Source organism: Agelaius tricolor, unplaced genomic scaffold (assembly GCF_023055355.1).
Source record: "Agelaius tricolor isolate 1412-34295 unplaced genomic scaffold, bAgeTri1.0.p SCAF_9, whole genome shotgun sequence".
Lineage (NCBI taxonomy): Eukaryota > Metazoa > Chordata > Aves > Passeriformes > Icteridae > Agelaius > Agelaius tricolor.
In genome coordinates this window covers 8,419,573-8,434,025 of record NW_027269269.1, presented here as the reverse complement: position 1 = coordinate 8,434,025, position 14,453 = coordinate 8,419,573, and the positions used below count along the sequence as shown (strand labels likewise).

General features: G+C 33.2%; 1 protein-coding gene across 2 annotated transcripts in view; it reads left to right on the top strand.

Moving 5' to 3' along the window:
- DYNC2H1 (dynein cytoplasmic 2 heavy chain 1) overlaps window positions 1-14,453 on the top strand; it is a 143,720-nt gene that overhangs the window by 36,080 nt on the left and 93,187 nt on the right. Inside the window, exons 46-58 of one of the 2 annotated variants that reach the window (XM_071434190.1) lie at window positions 847-949; window positions 2,206-2,352; window positions 2,472-2,596; window positions 3,744-3,992; window positions 4,803-4,911; window positions 5,904-6,017; window positions 6,869-7,011; window positions 7,724-7,805; window positions 9,080-9,234; window positions 10,122-10,259; window positions 12,572-12,685; window positions 13,841-14,001; window positions 14,164-14,287. In XM_071434190.1, coding sequence (XP_071290291.1) covers window positions 847-949; window positions 2,206-2,352; window positions 2,472-2,596; window positions 3,744-3,992; window positions 4,803-4,911; window positions 5,904-6,017; window positions 6,869-7,011; window positions 7,724-7,805; window positions 9,080-9,234; window positions 10,122-10,259; window positions 12,572-12,685; window positions 13,841-14,001; window positions 14,164-14,287 — 1,764 coding nt within the window. Of the gene's footprint in view, window positions 1-846; window positions 950-2,184; window positions 2,353-2,471; window positions 2,597-3,743; window positions 3,993-4,802; window positions 4,912-5,903; window positions 6,018-6,868; window positions 7,012-7,723; window positions 7,806-9,079; window positions 9,235-10,121; window positions 10,260-12,571; window positions 12,686-13,840; window positions 14,002-14,163; window positions 14,288-14,453 lie in introns of both variants that reach the window. The other variant, XM_071434189.1, reaches the window with a different exon arrangement.

Here is a 14,453-nt window from a genome sequence, read left to right as displayed (position 1 = left end):
AGGAGATATGAGGGTGGCATCCTTTAAAAAGATCAAGGACTACCTATTACAATGGTACACTGTTAAAAGCCTGTGTTTACAACTGGACACGTGCTCATTTTAGCCTCCCACTTGAAATTTAAGAACTTCTGTCTAGCAAAATGCTTAACTACTTGCTTTTCTTAATCAGTGCATAGCCTTACTGGGGAAGGTACTGTGTGGTGCTTGCTGTAGAATGTATGAATGTCCCCATCCAGGCAGAAGCATGATATAGACTTGATCCTTTTGACTACAATGTGGGCTTAGTCACTGACTGGCATGCACCTCGTAGCAGGAGTTACATTTGACATTGGTGTATTCCAAGAGCTATCAGTTGTAGTCTCATTACACTGTGATCAAATGACTGATGAAAGCAGTTATTCCTTGAATTAAAGATGTAGTTGTAAATTCGAATATGCTCTGTGGGAGAAGAGTAAGTATGAAGTATTTTGTAGTGAGAAAGTATTACTAATTTAGGTAGGTTTTAGTGCGAAAATGTTAATAATTTAAGTAGGTTTTTATTACATTTCAGTATTGCCTTTGTGTTTCATATTTGGTATTGTTTAAAAAAATTATGTATTTTGTCTGATAATACTGCACTAACAGTCCTAGGTGAGATGTGCACATGTTTCCATCACAAAATGGTACAGAAAAAATGTTCTGACAAAAATCTTTTGTGGTCAGGAAACAAGATTTAAACAAGGAGTACATTCATAGAATATCTGAATGTTCACCAACTAGAAAACTAATCTATCTGGTACCTTTGAAAAGTACTTTAAATTTTACAATATCATTTTTTTTTTTTCTTTCCTTAACTCCTATTTTTAGGTACGAGCAAAATTCACAGTTGATGATCACAGTCATTACCTTTTTACACCATGTATTCTTACTCAGTGGGTTCTTGGTTTATTCAGATACGATTTAGAAGGTGGTAAGTCACTTATTTGTTTTTTTTTTAATAAGGTAGTTCTAAAATGGGCTAGATTATCATTGATGTCAGTCTTACTGTTGGCTCCACAATGATCTTTTTAAACTGTGAACTGTCTGTAACTCAATGGAGGGAAAAAATGCCTGACAGTTCATTCCATAACATAAAAGTAAACAAGTTAAAAAAAAATCCAACGATGTTTTAAAATATGTGTGGGAGCTTTTTATGGTTTAAGGGAAGTTAGTGGTTTGGGACTGCATTCTTACTATGGGAATTTGAACTGTGCCCCCTACTTTTCACTGTTTTGTTCTGTGTTTTTTTGTGTTTTGTGTTGAGGTTTTTGTGAGCATATTTGTTGTTTTCTGTATTCCCAGAGCCTTGCCTCTCATGCTTGTCCTGCTGTACCTGGTTGTATAAACCTGGTTTATACACATACTTCAAAGGCTGCTTTCTAAACTTGTTTTTGTCTCTGAAATTGGTATTATTACTACATCACAAGCAATTACTCATTATCTTTTAGCTCTTACATTCATTAGAAGGTTGCACAGAGGGCTGCTTAAAGAGGATTAAAGTGATAAGAATGCTGTACTTCCTTTCCACTTATTTTCTGGGATCATGAGATGGTAAATGCAGCTTGAATGATTTCAGAAAAGCTGTACTGACAATCAATGAATGGGTAATCTCAGCTGATTTAAGGACTTCTTAGTTGTATCTAACATTGACATGTGCATGTGCTTTTCCAGTGATGAACAGCAAGGCTTGTTATTACTCACCTTCCTTTTTACTTTTGTGAGGAGTATTTAAGATTTGGAGTCTCTATTGGCATTTTCTAATACAGACTGTTTTGGGTATTTATTATTATTTTAGTGTTTGTTATCAGTCTTTCTCTTCCCGTTTAAAAATGTCTTCTGGATTTTCTTGGTTTCATTGCCTGTAAAACTGACTTTTAATTTTGACTTTGTGCGCAACACCTTGTTCATTTTTGTTAAAAGCTGACACTTGTTTTAATAGAAAGAACTTGCTTTAATAGAATATATTTCATTTTATCTTGTAATGATCCATAAAGAAATTGTTAAAAAGCACTTCATAATGTTTACTTTTTCTCTTATTTCTTCCTTACCGATGCTCTCCTACTGGTATGTAATTTCTCTTGCTCATTTTCAATTTCATATTTTAAAGTAGAAATTTGCAAATCTATTATAAATATATAAAATTAATTCTCTCATTAAATTTTGTAGGTTCATTAATACAAACTGCAGACTTTGTGTTGGAAGTTCTTGCTTATGAAGCACGCCGCTTGTTCCGTGACAGAATTGTTGGCACAAAAGAACTTCAAGTATTTGATAACATTTTGACCAATGTGTTTCAAGGTGATTGGGGCTCAGATGTTCTGGACAATATGGCAGGTAAGCCATTTGAAGCATACCACACAAACCTGAAATATTTGTTTAGGAAATGCCTAGTCAAGTTAGATAGCATATGAGTTGAACACCTGAAGTTTCAAAAGTTTCCTTTTTTTTCACAGATACCTTTTATGTAACATGGGGAGCTTGTCAAGAGGCATTCATCACACCAGGCCAGGCACTACCACCACATGGGAGGCCACTTGGCAGACTAAACTCAACAGACCTGAAAGATGTTATTCAAAAAGTGAGGCACGATTAAAGAATATACACAGCAATGATTCTAGAGAGTTTTGGCTAAGAGTAACATGCAAGCAACCAGGTTTATGGTGGGGGCTGCCTCCTGTTCAAAGAATCACTTTTTGCATTTGGTGAAGGGAAGACTTGTGATGTTATGTGGCAGGCATTAGGAAGTATGTAGCAAGGTTAGGTTGATGAAAGGACATCAGTTGCCTTTCTTGCTGATTTACAACAGTTTGATGAACCAACATTTTGAGAAACATTTATGTCCATATATATTTGTATATTGTTTGAGTCCCTAAGTGTTTTACTAAATGATTTCTTTTTGAATGTGCAATATGGTAGCATAATTTTTGTTTGAAGAACTGCTGGAGATTTGGCATGCTTTTAAGCAGTTTAAGCAGTTTAAGTACAAAAAAGTGAGCTTGATGAGGAAATGCAAACATTTTAACTCCTCCAGGCTATCTGATTTTTAGGATGAGAGTTTTTAAAATTGTCACCCTTAGTCATAGTGTTTGATGGACTTCAGATGGTAATCTACCACCTCTCCTTAAATACCAACTTGTGACCAATACACTATATGGGAAATTAGGAAATTCAACAGCCTCAGTAAGCAGGGAGTTTGTTGATTTTGGTTTTTTTTTCCCTGACTGCAGGATACATTGGGCTTTAAAGATGAGGTTTTAATGAGTATAACAAGGTCATAATTTAATCATAGGATCTGCTGCTGTGTGTCTTTCACTAGGAACTTCCATAATAAGCAATTATGCAGCAATTAGGTGCCTAAAACACTCTCCTGAGTTATTAATTAATCTGTAGTCAGAAACACAGCTCAGACTTCGTTCTCGTCCATTATTCAATTTTAATTAGTTCAGTGGTAGATTCCTATTTCAATATATCAAAGACTTCCAAGGTGTTCTGGTGCCGGGCATAGTGTGATACGTTAATTTTTGATATATTTACTACTCATAAAGGGTATGTGAGGTTTCTAAATTCAGTGACAAAAATATTTTTTTTCTGAATGAAGCCCAGTGTGATCTCTAAAGCTTTTAAGCCCTTCTTTTCTAAATGTTAAAATGTTGGATGTTTGCATATCTCACTGCTTATATTTATTAGTAGTGATTAGATTTTTTTTCCTCTTTTTTTTAAAATAGGGTATAATTCATTATGGACGGGACAAAAAAGAGATAGATATTTTACTGTTCCATGAAGTCCTCAGTTATATGTCCAAAGTGGACAGAGTGCTGAGTTTTCCTGGAGGATCACTTCTTTTGGCAGGACGGAGTGGTGTAGGTCGTCGGACAGTTACCTCTTTAGTCAGTCATATGCACGGAGCTGTTTTGATTACTCCCAAAATTTCCAGAGGTTATCAGCTGAAGCAGTTCAAAACTGATCTTAAATACGTAAGTCACTCAGTTTGGTCTATTTTGTAATGCTGTAGGTGTATGTTAAAGAAAAAATAAAGAATGTGGGAATTTTGAAGGACACCAAAGGTTGTGGAAAAGAGATATTTTAAGAGAAGAAAAATGATAGTCTAAATGAAACAAGTAATTTTTTAGAAATTCTAAATGTGTGTACTGTTCTTTAGAGTAACTAACTGAAAATCCACTTTTTGGAATACCAGAGCTCTTTTTGATTGTTATAGAACTTATAAATATGAATTTTTTTGTGAATATTTATGCAAAAGGCTTTTTCATGTATATATTTCCATGTTGTTATATACTTTTATTTTCTGTCTCTACTATGATCTACCAGTTAATAGTAGTTCAATCAAATAAAATTTTAGTGATTGATGAAAGTGTACATATAATTTAAAACCAGTTGCAAACCTTGAATCAGCAGTTTCTCATTACCTTCAGCTATGCTAAAGAAAATTCTAGATATTTGCCCACACAAAAGAGTGATTAAATTCTATCATTGAGTCATAAACATAAATATACTCTATGGAAGAGTCTGTTTTAATTATTTTTTCATTACTAAGCTGTATATCTAGGTAAAATGTTCTTTGTATTTGATATCTCTTTTAACTGATTTTAACCTGGAAATCTTTTGTAAATATGTAATAGTGTAGATGCTGTGGAGAAAATACGTATGTAATATCTAATGAAGGAAAGATTATGATCCATGCCAGTCCCTTCTAACTCAGGATATTGTATGATTATCATTCTCTTCTGGACAATACACTGCTATTTAAATGTCTTCCCTGCTTCTAGGTGATGGAGCTTGCAGGCATTGAAGCCCAGCAGGTGGTATTGCTGCTGGAAGACTATCAGTTTGTTCATTCCACTTTCCTGGAGATGATCAACAGTTTACTGTCCTCAGGTGAGTCAAGTCCAAAGAGTGTATGGTACTACTTTTACCATGCCACTTAGCTCAACGAGGCAGAATTAGATGATGTTTTCTAATTTTATGTCTCTATCAGAAGGTTTAGTTAGCTTTCTATGCTGTTTTAATTAGAGTATTTGTATGTAAGAACCTGACTCAAGGTCCACTTAGTTGTCCTTTTATTTACCCTATAGTACACTGTTTTAGTTCCTCTAAATAATTTCAAAGGAGTTTTTTGATAACGGTGTAACAGCAGAATGAAAATGCATTCTACTCTTCTGCTTCCCTTTTATAATAAAACTCAAAATTGAAAGGTTTCCAATGCTTTACTAGATTGTACAGACTGAGTTCTTTAATTAAATAGTCACCAGCAAAGCTCACTTTTCTGAAGTGAGATAATAAACAGCAGTAACAAATAACAAAAATGACTTTATTTTTGTCCAGCTTTGTTCCTGGATGAGAGACAGGATCATTGAAGGGCTGAGTCAAAGTTGCTAAATGATTTTTTTGGAACTGCAGTAGTTTAAAAGCTGATTAATAAGAGCACCAGATTTTCCTCTCTCTTATGTGCTACCCCAGATCTACTTACAGTATCAGATCTTGATTATCCAGTGTTAAAACTTTATGTCTGAGAATCTAGACAGCTACTCACTTAATGTTCCTGTGTCCTGGTGTATGACAGTTTGGTTTGATTTGCTTTGTATGCAGAAAAGGGTCACTGTCTTTGGGTAGATTTGAAAGAGCCTTTTTCAACCACATTTCAGCAATATAAACAAAGTAGACTGTTAAATAGAATCACTGTAATTTGTTTTTTTGTTTTCATGATATCATGAAAAAAATTATTAAGAAAGTGGAATAATACTCAAGAAAGTATAGAGGTGAAAACTATGAAATTTGAATTCTCTATACAGAGGATTCAAGGGAGACCTTCAAAGCTATTTAAAGAATTCTAGTGTATTTTATCTGATTCAAATTCATTCTTGAAATAGGAGAAGTTCCTGGGCTGTATAAAATAGAAGAATTAGAACCATTGCTATCTCCTTTGAAGGATCAAGCTTCGCAAGATGGATTTACAGGACCCATTTTCAACTACTTCACATACCGTATGTCAACATAGTTATAATTAAATATGAAGTTTAAAAAGTGGTATAATAACACTGGACAAATGGGCATATATGGTATAATAACAAATGGTATAATAACAATGGACAAATAATTTCTAACATGGTCTTTTTATTGTGTGCAGTTTTTACTTTTAGCTAGCAATCAAATAGCAGGCAGGAATAGTATTTGTGATATTTGAGGGTACAGAACCCTCAGCTGAAAATTTATTTTTCTGTCTGAAAATTTGTATTGATGAATATTCTACAAATGTTATGAAATCTGCTGTTGAAAGTAATTAGAAGGAAGAAAGCTTTTTTCCCATTATTTTCTGGTTTGTATAGCTTTTACATTTATCTAGTAACAGATTTCTTCTATTGATCAATTATACCAAGAAATCACTTTGGATTCTGACTAATTATAAGCAAAATTTACAGATAGTTTTCTTAATTATTTGTGTTTCTTCCTTGGCCCAATAAGAAGATTAAATAGTTTAGAAATAAATCAAAGACTATGACAGAAAGAATACAGTTATAGCAACTAGCCATGGAACTACCTCTGAGTGGTTCTATTGGTCTACATGAATTAGAATGAGAACTAGTGCTTTCTACTTAAATACAGCCAGCTCTTCAGAGTTATATATTATAGAGAATGAGAATTCATGGTACTTCATAAATTTCTACTTACAAACATTCCTTTTCTAGTGTGATTTGATGTTATAGGCTCTTTTTTTCAGAAATTGTTGAATTGCCTTGTGATAAGTATTTAAAAAAAGGCAAATTATGTTGTATTTGCAATAAATCTACCATCATGTAGTCAGATTGTTATTTACTAAAAATTGTTGCATTTTTAGGGATCCAACAAAATCTGCATGTTGTCTTGATCATGGATTCTACCAATTTAAATTTCACAATAAACTGTGAAAGTAATCCAGCACTGTATAAGAAATGTCAGGTTTTATGGATGGAAACCTGGTCAGAAGACAGTATGAAAAAGGTAAGTTGCATTGTGACTTACTTAAATTAGTATCTCTAAATATAACTGAGCTCTGGTGAATAAGGTCAAGATATTTAAGGTTGTGAAAGAATAATTATCGCTGTACTTATTTAATCCCTTTGTACACTTATACAAAGATGGAAAATTCCACAGAACAGTGAAGCATTATTAGCATTGTTGTTTTACCAGTAACATTATGTTTTGTTCTCTCTGTGGGCTGACTTGAACAGCTTGCTGACTACTATGACTCTGATCAAACACAGCATTTAAGAACAAAATACAGACTACAAGCAAAATGTTAAAACCAGTTGTATTTTGTTTGTGTGCTGAGGTTTTGGTGTCAGGTTGGCCTGCAGGGGTGACTTCTATGAGAGGCTGCCAGAAGCTTCCCCCATTTCAGGTGGAGTTAGTGCCAGCTGGCTCCAAGAAGGATGTGCTACTGGCCAAGGCTGAGCCCAACAGCAGTGGTGGCAGTGCCTCTGGAATAAATATCTTCCACTTGAGAGAATAGGAAGCTATCAGTGACATGGAAAGGCAGAATTTATCTTTCTAATGCTAAAAGTATTCTGTGGATTCCTTATTTTAAGTGTATCATTTTCAATCTTTTCAAAAGAGAAACTAAATTAAAGGTTTGTGTTTTGGTTTTTTTTTAAATTTTAACTCAAAATGTCATTGTTCATAATTTTCATGCAAAAAATTGTGATTTTTTTAGATACCTGAAATGCTTCTGTGTGATTCAGATGAACAAGAAAAGACTGGAAAAACACATAAAGAAGTTAAGAAAAAACATTCAGGTAATATTTAGGTAGACCTACTAGTTATTGTTATTAAACACTTGATCCCATGTTGGGCATAGATAATAACATAGATACTTTGAGTATGTGTTTACCAGCATATTCATAGACTTTGGTATTATTATTCACATGGCAGGCATTTTGCAGAAGGGAGAATTAGTCTGGAACGTACATCCTGGCTGATCAAATGCAGTCTCTTCTGTCACAAGCAGTCACTATATATATATATATATATATATATATATATATATATATATATATGTATATATTCAGTTTTATACACTAATTTAGCTGTATCTTGTTTTGGTCAGTGTCTTCCTTCTATGTGGATATTATTTCGCAACCTGAAAATTTGATGTTTTGAGAGTTTTTCAGTTTAGATATTTCATTATTCTTTTTGTAGATTTTCATTTTACTGTATTAATTTCAAAAACTACTTTGTTGGAAGTAATACCCCTTTTTCAGAATAATTAGTTTTTATCATAAGGCTTCAAATATAGTCATGTTAAAAAGAGTGTCTCAAACATAATGTGCCAGCACTCACTTGCAGAATACTACTTTTAGCCACTTTCTATGAAAGTAGTACTTAGAGGTCATGGAACTAACAGAATATAAGATGGTCAGTAGATCACTTGGAGTTTCTTGGTTTACATTGCTTTTTAATAGACCAATTAGAATAATGGGCTAAAATAGTATTTGGTGTTCTCATTACCATGCATCTTTATCCTAGATCATCGTAATTAATCTAGGCTGCAGTACTTATTACAGGCATTCATTTATATATAGAAATGCTTTAGGAATTTTTTCTTTCTAGGGCAACGTGGTTTATTTTACAGCATCTTTGAGCTTTTTTCGAGAAACTGTTCAATAAACTGAATGGCAGGAAAACCTTTTAGTTTGCCTGTCATCAGAGATAAGAGAGAAGACAAAAACACATGGGCTTTATTTCTAAAACAGTCCCAAGTATTTTAAAATTCAATTTTTGTGGAAGTAGTTTCTTATATGATTAGCCTTCAGTAGTCTGCAATTAATTTTGCTGGCTTTTCCAGACATCAAACAATTTCAGTGTATTTCCTTCTGAGAAATAGGCATTTCAAATGTATTTACATGTTGTTTCCGTGAGAGTACTATAAAAAATATAGTCTTTGTGGTGTTTTGAATACTCTTAATTCATATCTCAAAAAGCAAGCATATTCTCTTGCTTTTTCTTAGTTATTTTAATGTGAGATAAAATTCAGTATCATTTTATCTGTATAACAAATGATGTTGTACAGGTCATTCTGATTTTCTGAAGTCATTTTTGGCAATCCACGAATCATGTAAAATGTATGGAGCAACACCCAGCAGGTATATGACATTCCTTCGTGTGTACAGTACCATCTACAGCAGTAAAAGAAGAGAGCTAATAAAAAGGCAGAACCACTTGCAGGTATGTGTTTAAAACTCTTAACATATGACTTTTCAATATATTCTTGCATTAGGAAATGTCTCTTGTATTAATGAGCTGTGGCTGCTAGCCTGGTAATGTGATGTGTGTGTCCTCTATTGGCAAATGCTCATGCTCTGGTTTCAGGAGAGAAATAGTATCAACCTTAATGCCCTTTTCTGTTCAAGTGCCTGGAAGAGTGAAAAGTGGTTTTCTTGTTTTTGTTACTACTTTTCCTTGAGAATGTATCAGACTGGGCATGTTTCTTGTTAAATGCTCTGCTAAGTAAAGGTAATAATTTACTGGAAAATTAGTGATGTTTATCCTCAATTAAAATATCTTGCAGATAATTTTTTTTTCAAATATATCTTGAAACATTGGTATTATATAAATAGTATTAAGGAAACAGTGTAAAAAAGTGTGAATAAGGAAAATAGTTAATTTTGAGCATAATTGAAACTTTATTTTATATATATGTTTTTTTAGTGTTCAAATATGTAGAAATCGGATAATCTATTTTATTTCATTCTGTTTAACTTTTATTGATTTGCTTTTAGGGGAGATATAGTTACATTGAGTTAATATCAGTTAACTGAAATGCTATTGAATTACTGGGAAAAATATTATATGCTAGTTGTTGTTTCATTAAAAGTTTATTGTTTTGAGATTTTTTTTATCTTCTGGCTGTAGTAATAGATCTTAGAGCAACACAGCTAGAACTACCAGATCTGATTTTTAGGTTAAATTATATCAAGAAAATGTGAAAAATAATTAAAAAAAAGAGATTAGTCTACATTATTCTTTGTTTGTCCATATTATTTGTAGCAAATGTTCATTTAAATTTACTTCAAATTTGTTCCTAAATATTTGCTTCTTATAAACCTTTGTAGGCAGGTGTTTCAAAGCTGAATGAGGCTAAAGCCCTAGTAGATCAACTGAACACGAAAGCTGGAGAACAAAGCATTTTGCTCAAAACGAAGCAGGATGAAGCTGATGCTGCTCTTCAAGAAATTACAGTATCTATGCAGGTGGGTATACAATCACATCAAAACTGGGGGGGGGAAAAAGAAAAAAAGCTGTTTTTCTATCTTTGGTCTCTGTAACTGCCTATGTTTTCTGTTCTTTTCAACTGTTACAAAACCTGATGCATTTACAAGAATTTACCTAAGGGAAGGTGTGAGCCCAGAGGCTTGAATAAAGTTGCAACAGGACAGAGGATTATGTAATTTGAATCAGGTTAGAACTGGCTGAGTAGGAAGAGATCAGTGTAAGTTTTGTACCTGAGTAGTGTTTACTGTTGTAGTTTAGTCTGTCTGAAAGTTTTCCTAGAACTTTGTAAATCCAACTGATGGGTTTTATGGTTATCCCAGATAGGAAATTTCAACAAAATACTTACAAGTATTTTGTATTAGCACTATTTTAAGTAACAAATATCAGGAATGAAATTTGTGAACTATTAGAAAATATGTATTTCATGAGGCCTGGTTCTCAGAAGTTAACTTCACAGAAGGTTAGATAATATCTCTATATTCATCACTCTTTGAATTTTTATTCTTCAGCTCAGAGGCAGACTTTTGTTTTCAAAATCCTGTAATTTTCTTTAGTAGTGTTTTCTCAGTCAAGTAAAATAATTGTATAGACAATAGGTCTCTACATTGATACTTCCTGGAATTATAAATGTAGGATAAACTGTAATGAGTCTAATGTCACTACACTGTTGTTTTTGTTTTTTGGATTTTTTTTGGTTACTGTTTAATCTGGTCAGTCTGAAGTTTGATGTCAAAGTCATTCTTCATATGCAGTAGAATAAATGCCTAGTCTTTCAAACCATTTGTTTCACAGTTTTTTAAAGGTACATTACTTCCATTCTTTGTAAGTCTCTTCCTGTAGGCAGTTTTTAATATTTTTGGGCTCTATCTGTCTATGGTACATGGATTTGAATAATAATAATTGGCTTGGTGTATTGATGATTTCAGTTTTAAATCTGCTGTTGTCCTGTAGAGTTACAGGTATGTGGATAGCACATACTACACTGTAGGAGAAAATCAAAGGATAGGCCAAAAGCAATGAAACACGATGGCCCCACTGACATCAGAAAAATTACAGTGGAAGTCATATTATTTAGATTAGCATAAAGTATAGGTGCCCTCTAACATTTTAATGTCACTTCAAATGATCTAGCTTATATAACAGAGAGAGCTCGAATACATACAGACTCTTTTAATCTCCTTTCAGAGAAAAGCTTTTGACCTACAACTGAATGTTAAGGTTTTCTTATTCAGAGCAATCATTCAGTACATGTTCATTTGCATGAAATGTCTAATCTAGTTTTATGTAGCTAATGTTTTATGGATTTGAATGTAATCTTCAATAATATGCTGATCTGTAGCTTGGGTTAAGTGCTCAAAGGATTATTATTATTTTAAGATTTTCTCTGCTTTTATGCATCTGTTACCTTCTGCTACAGCTTCAACTCAGCTTGACAATTGCTGGTGATGATAATGTGTTATATACTGGAAAAACAAACTCAGGGGTTCGCTGTCTTTATCTTTTAAGTGATCTGAGCCTAGAGTACTGATATTTTATGTTATACTTTTATCCTCAATGAATTAAAGACTTTTAAGGTCCTTTCTACTGTGGTTTTATGTACTAGATATTAATTGTTGTACTGAAGTGTTTAGGATTCCTGGAGATGGCTAATAGCCTCTGTCTGCCTGTAGACACTGGTAGGTACAGTACAAATCCAGAAAAAGAAGTGTAAACCTAAACAATTTACAATATAAGTGTATGACATAAGACAGTTATCCTTACAGACAGGTACAAAATTGCAAGTAAAGAATCCCTACCATGATTAGGAATTCTAGATAATAATCTATAGTTGCAATACTGGTGCTTTTATGAACATGATAGAAAAAGATGTTTTAATGGTGTTGTGAAAGAAATTGAAAATGAAATGGGATCAGGATGAAGACAGTGAAAGGAAAGTAGTACTTTCAAATGTAGTAAGAATGTTACAGAGGCTGTCAGCCTTATGCTTTTAGAGGAAGGCTGACATAGGAATGGAAAATCAGAAGGAAGGGGAAAAAAGTGATAATGAGCCTCACAGATAGAGGTACAGATCTGGTCTGTGGTAAAGAAAGGGAAGGACACACTGTAAAAGCAAATTATGCTTATTCCATATAGTTTATTTCCTTAGCCAGCCTGCCTAATGTCAAATACACTCAGATATTCTATTGTAATTGGTATTGTGCAAATTATTATAATGATGACTAAAAGAAATAAGAGACCTAAAGGAATAAAGTCGGTGTAAATCCACAAGCTAAAGGATTTTTTTTTACAGAGTGCTAGTGAGCAAAAAGCGGAAATGGAAAAACTAAAACACCGAATAGCAGAAGAGGCTGCAGAAATAGAACAAAGAAAAAGAAAAATTGAAGATGAACTGAAGGAGGTTCAGGTAAGAGCTGATAAGGAAAAGTAATATTTTGCAGTCTGATTTTATCTGACTTATGTCCCGCTGTGCAAAATAGTTTTGCAGAATTTATCCCTGCAATTCTTAAATTTTACTCTAAATTATTTTGATATTAAAACTTTTATGCATTAGAAAACATTATACCATGTGGCAAATAGAGATTGTCGTTCTGGCATTTGTGTTCTGTTAGATAGTAATTACAGAAAGAGAGGCAAGCCAAATCTTTTCTTCACCTGCTGTTTCTATGCTGCCATGCTCTCCAGATGAGTTCTGATTTTATATAATATTTTTCAATTACTCATGTTTAATATAAACCAACTGCATTGCTTTGATCAAGCTGGTCATATAGGGCTTTGTATGATCAGCTGAACGGACACTGTTTAGTGGGAGATAATTTACAGTTATTACTAAATCCTGAAAAGTATATATCCTAATGATGCTACTGCAAATTGCTTGTTCAAGAGATTTTACAGCTATTAAGCATCAGTTTTTTTGGGAGGTATGTGTATTCACTCATTGCTATTAGTCTGTGTTTTTCATACTATGCAGGTAAAATTTATACTAAAAACTAAGAGAAGAGGACAATAACTTAATTTTTTTCCTTTTAAATATCATAGGCACCAAGGAATTATATCCTTGTATTGAAAGAGACATAGAACCACAGTATTAGACCCATCCTGTGGTCTTTGATAAATATGAAGGATGTGCAAGGTGTGCACAGTCTTTAATGAAAATTTGTAACTTTGTTTCCTCACCATTTTTTTGCTTTGTTGATAAGGGTGAAAGATTTGTTTAGCTTCTGGAAATAGAAAGCTCTTGTGGCCTGTACCTCTATGGATGTTTGCAAAGAGATCCCCTGTCATGCCTATAAATAGTAGTTAGCATCATTATTAAAAGACACTTGTATCACAATGTCAAGTTTATATTATACTGTTTTATATGGAAGTATACTTATTATCACTTAGTAAATACATGACAATTTTTTAGTAACTTGTAAAAATGACTCTGCATCAATGTTAGTTTCTTAGGTAATAATGTATCTAAAAAGAACAAGAAATTGTGTGAAAACTGGAATGTGAAATGTTCAGGTTTCTCATATCCTTATCTTTCTTTTTGATGTGTTTTCATTCATGTTTTAAGCCATTGGTTAGTGAAGCTAAATTGGCTGTTGGAAATATAAAGCCAGAGGCTCTGTTAGAAATCCGGTCACTACGGATGCCCCCTGACATAATCAGAGACATTCTAGAGGGAGTTCTGCGCCTGATGGGGATTTTTGATACATCATGGGTGAGCATGAAGAGGTGAGAATTTTATTTAACCTTTAAAATAAAACATTTATTTACAATATGAACTACTTTCTGTTGTATTCAGGAATCTTGTGCTCAGAATTCCTCAGCTTCATATGGAAATAACCTTTTTAACATTTGTTTCTTCTTTACTTATTTATTTAATTAATTTCACAGTTTCTTGGCCAAAAGAAGTGTAAGGGAGGACATCGGATCATTTGATGCCCGTAATATTCCAAAAGAAATACGAACAAGTGTTGAAGAGCTTCTTTCTAAAAACAGAGCATCTTTTGATCCAAAGGTAATTCCTGATTGCATTACATAAAATGAAATCAACACCAAAAAAAGACCAAAAGAAAAGACGCAATTGCCTGGTTTGCCAGCAAAATTTTTAGGATGAACTTCAGTTAGAGAAAAAGTGATGAATTCTGCTTGCAGAATTTGTCAGTATAAACAGATGAAGGTGT